We start from the raw sequence: 4,310 nt of genomic DNA on the forward strand, positions 1-4,310 counted from the left end.
CCGCACCGTCTGTCCCGAGCTGGTCAGATGCCGATGTCGGTCCAGAGCCGCTAGTAGCCATTCGTCGATGATCTTCCCAGAGCCGCCAACCAGAAGGACTCTGCCAGAGCCGCCAACCAGACAGGATCTGCCAAGAGCGCCAACCAGACAAGACTGCCAGAGCCCCAAACAGACAGGATCTGCCAGAGGCCGCCAACCAGACAGGATCTGCCAGAGAGCCGCCAACCAGACAGGCATCTGCCAGAGCCGCCAACCGCCAGGATCTGAGAGCCGCTACAGCAGGATCTGCCAGGAGCCGCCAGTGAGCCATGAGGCAGAACCCAGTCTGAGCGTCCAGACCGCCAGTGAGCCATGAGCGTCCAGAACCGCCAGTGAGCCAATGAGCGTCCACGAACCGCCAGCGAGCCATGAGCGTCCAGAAGCCGTCAGCAGCCATGAGGCGTCCAGAGCCTCACCAGCCAATGAGCGTCCAGAGCTCAGCAGCCAGAGCGTGCCGAGACGCGTCAGCCAGCCATGAGAGCGTCCAGAGCGTCAGCCAGCCATGAGCGTCCAGAGCCGTCAGCCAGCCAATGAGCGTCCAGAGCCGTCAGTCAGCCATGACCAGCCAGAGCCGTCATGCCAGCCATGACCAGCCAGAGCCTTCCGCCAGCAGATCGCCAGAGCTAGCCAGCCAGATCCGCCAGAGCCGCCAGCCAGACCGCCAGAGCCAGCCAGCCAGGACCTGCCAGCCAGCCAGGATCCGCCAGAACTTCGCCAGCCAGGATCCGCCAGCCAGTCTGGTGGTGCCCCCCATTCTGGTGTTGCCCCTCATCCTGGTGATGCCCCTTAATATTAGGTGGGGTTATTATGGAGGGTGGTCATTTTGAGGAGGCTTGCGAAAGCGGGTAGGGACTAAGAGGGGATGGGAACACGCCCAGAGCACCTGAGCCACCAACCGTGGTCAGATGCCCACCCAGACCTCCCCATGACTTTTGGTAGTGCGTCCGGAGTACAGCACCTTGAGGGGTGGGGTTATGTCACGTTCCTGACCTATTTTATGTTATTTTTGTATATGATTAGAGGGTCAGGGCGTGAGTTGGGGTGGGCATTATATGTTTTGTGTTTCATTGTTTAGGTCACTTGTAATTAGCCTTATATGGTTCTCAATCAGAGACAGGTGTTTGACGTTTTCCTCTGATTGAGAACCATATATAGGTTGGCTGTTCACACTGTTTGTTTGTGGGTGATTGTCTTCCGTGTCTGTGCACCACACGGGGCTGTTTTCGGTTTGTTCGTTTTATGTAGTCTATTCCTGTTCGTGAGTTCTTTCGTGTCTTTATGTAAGTTCCATGTTCAGGTTTCGTCTACGTCGTTTGTTATTTTGATTATTTCAAGTATAGTTCGTGTCAGTGTTCGTCGCTTGTAAATAAATTCATTATGTCATATCACAACGCTGCGCCTTGGTCGAATCACTACTCCTCCTCTTMGTATGAAGAGATGATGAATTCCGTTACACCTTTGAATACACTACAATTTGCATTTCCTGCTGAGGGATCAAATGAGGATAGCTTTATGTTGTTAAAGGACGGCAAAAGGAAGCCAAATAACTTTTTAAAACACCTTCTTTAAACACTTTCCATGTCCCCTTTAAAAATGCAAGATGTGTTAACGTTACACTTTGATGTTGTCTCAAAAGAAAGCAACATATATTTAATACAGTGGGTTGATTTATTCATTCTTCAGTGTTACAAAAATTGTACAACTTGTAAAAACAGTCTGTGAATCCAACTGAAACTCTGTGTTGCATAAGGGGAATGCACTTGGAATTGTTCTTTCAAAAGTGACCAAAATAATAATACTGTAATCGCCATGGTATTCCATTTGATATCAACACGATTTAGCTTCATATCATATAAAATGTGTGTCTTTGTTCAGATCCAACAGGAGTTCAGAGTTCAAAGTTCGGTATCACATTTCTACTGTGTTGTAGGGTAAAACAAGTGAGTCCAACTTTCTGGGACAAAATATGTCATAGGCAGCTACAGCCTCTCGTGGCTATCACATATTCATTGCATACAAAGGGCAGCTGTGTGGCTAATACAAGGTATGAAAGACGGTGTATCAATACTGCATGTCACATAAAGGCCAAATCCATTTCTCCTGACCCCTGTGTCATCTGGAATTGGTCCTTTGTTGGCAAAAAAGCCTTCCCTTTTATTTAAAGGGACAGGACCTCCGCTCAAAGAGTCACAAATGGCCGTTTAAAAATCAGGACAATCCAAAGGCTCATCTCTTTCTGTGTTTGTTGTGTTTCACCATCTTCTTCCTCTTCAGGATCATCTCGTAGAGTTTCTCTAGGCCTGGTTGTAGGCCTTGTCCATCCACGGCGCTGCAGCTCTGTACGTGGTGCAGGGTGGAGGCATTCAGTTCATGGACGGCCAGTACCTTCTCCACCTCGCTCACAGACAGAGCTGAGGCCAGGTCCTGCTTGTTGGCCAGCACCAGGACGGGTACCCCCTGGTTCTCTGAGGTACGGGTAATCTTGTGAAGCTCCACCTTGGCCTCCTCCATACGTTCGGTCTCGGTGGAGTCCACCACGAACACCATGCCGTCGGTCCGCCTCGTGTACGACTTCCACAGGGGCCGCAGCTTCTCTTGGCCCCCTACGTCCCACACCTGGAAGGTGATGGCCCGCGAGCTGCCCACCGCTACCTTGATCTTCTCCGTGTTAAAGCCCTTGGTCGGGATGGTCTTGACAAACTCCTTGAGTTTCAATCTGTAGAGCAGAGAGGTTTTGCCAGCCGCGTCCAGGCCAATCACTACCACGTGCAAGGACTGGAAGTTTTGCAGGAACGGGGTGTTGGGTGCTATCTCGGTCAGCTGGTTCCCCATGGTGATGGGATGTTCTCACCTCTTTGGATGAGGTGGCAGATTCTCAGTAATCCTTTCTAATAGTTTGGCATTGGCACCCTCTTCAAAGGTGGAGGTGCCAGACTGGACGGTTGCAGGACTGGGGACCTTATCAAAAAGCAAACACAATGAGGTACTATTTAAAGACTAGACAATGAGATTGTAAGGTATCACTACAACTTGAGGTGCTTTTACAATAATAAACAATGACACAGATAAGAAATGTCAGACACTTTGATATAACACATTAATGATTGCTACTACAGTTAGTACACTGACATGATTGCTTTACTGTGTTTGCATCTATAATCAGACTGATCAATGATTACTGCAATTTCTAATGAACTTGCATTGCAAATAGTAAAGCAACAATTGAGACCAATTGGTTATTCCTTGTTGGAATAAATCCACAACCATAACAGTCATAGCCTAAGGCGAGGCAATTTAATTGTCAGTCATAGAAAATGTCCAGACAGCACAATTCAATTTAATAAGATCAGTTATGGTTTGGGTTTAAATCTTTATGAAGCGGTATGCCTGACAACATGTAATTGGTGGTTGGTTGTTCTCGTTGTCTTTTGCCAAGTCTTTTCTAATCCTCTTAGGACAGTTAAACCCCAATGGCTGTCTTGGGGCACATTGATTCCAAGTTTAATATAAATGAGAGAATATCTATTTATTTGCACATTGAATGCAGTTGATGCCCAGGATAGGATTGCGATTAATTATAATCCAAATGTTTTTGAGAGACTATGGTAAAAAAATATAACTATAAACACAACCCATATTTTCTCCAACAGTCTGTTAAAAAAAAAGATTAGTGTCACCCCAACTATCTAATTATGAGAACACCAGATATAAGAATATAGCTTATGTACTGTAATTCTGGCATCATTCTGAGGGATTAAATATGCGATCAAACTGCAGATTTGCACAAAAATAAAATGCATAACCATCTATGAGTGAGACATTTTACTKGAATGACTCTGCTATAATAACCAGCCTTGCACAACATAGCATTACAACTCAGATTTCATTGCAGTAAAATACCATATTTCTATCTGTGCAAAAATCCTAAACCTGAAAAAACTATTGTGATACATTTACCTTCTAGACCACTTGAATGAACATAAATGGCATCATCCTAGTTCAGCAAATACATCCATACAGCCAAATACTGTTTCTCTGCGCGCTAATATCTGTCTGTCTGCTCCGTGCACCGATGGAGCAATGAGCAGCAGTGTGGAATGGAATAGCACGCACAAGACCTCCTCTCTAGAACAACAACCCGAGGTGACGTCGCTCAATAACATACTCCCCCTGCTGGTCTAGGACTTCAATGGTTCCGTGTACAGAAAGTGAGATGCTGGCATGCAGCTACAATGTAGCAGGAATCAGGTTACGCAGCCTTAATGTCGCAG

At 46.7% G+C, this 4,310-nt stretch overlaps 1 protein-coding gene across 1 annotated transcript; it reads right to left on the minus strand.

The window, feature by feature from the left end:
- Positions 1–1,688: 1,688 nt before the first annotated feature.
- On the minus strand, positions 1,689–4,135 carry LOC111967684 (ADP-ribosylation factor-like protein 4D). Its single transcript, XM_023992920.2, has 2 exons — positions 3,997–4,135; positions 1,689–2,997 (listed from the first exon to the last, which is right to left on the minus strand). Exon 2 carries the CDS (start codon positions 2,869–2,871, stop codon positions 2,266–2,268), a length of 606 nt encoding a protein of 201 aa, XP_023848688.1. The 5' UTR covers positions 2,872–2,997; positions 3,997–4,135; the 3' UTR covers positions 1,689–2,265.
- Between the last annotated feature and the right edge of the window lie 175 nt (positions 4,136–4,310).

Source organism: Salvelinus sp. IW2-2015, linkage group LG8, assembly GCF_002910315.2.
Source record: "Salvelinus sp. IW2-2015 linkage group LG8, ASM291031v2, whole genome shotgun sequence".
NCBI lineage: Eukaryota > Metazoa > Chordata > Actinopteri > Salmoniformes > Salmonidae > Salvelinus > Salvelinus sp. IW2-2015.

Coding starts and splice junctions, on each gene's coding strand:
- LOC111967684 (XM_023992920.2), bottom strand. CDS start 2,871: ATGGGGAACCAGCTGACCGAGATAGCACCCAACACCCCGTTCCTGCAA.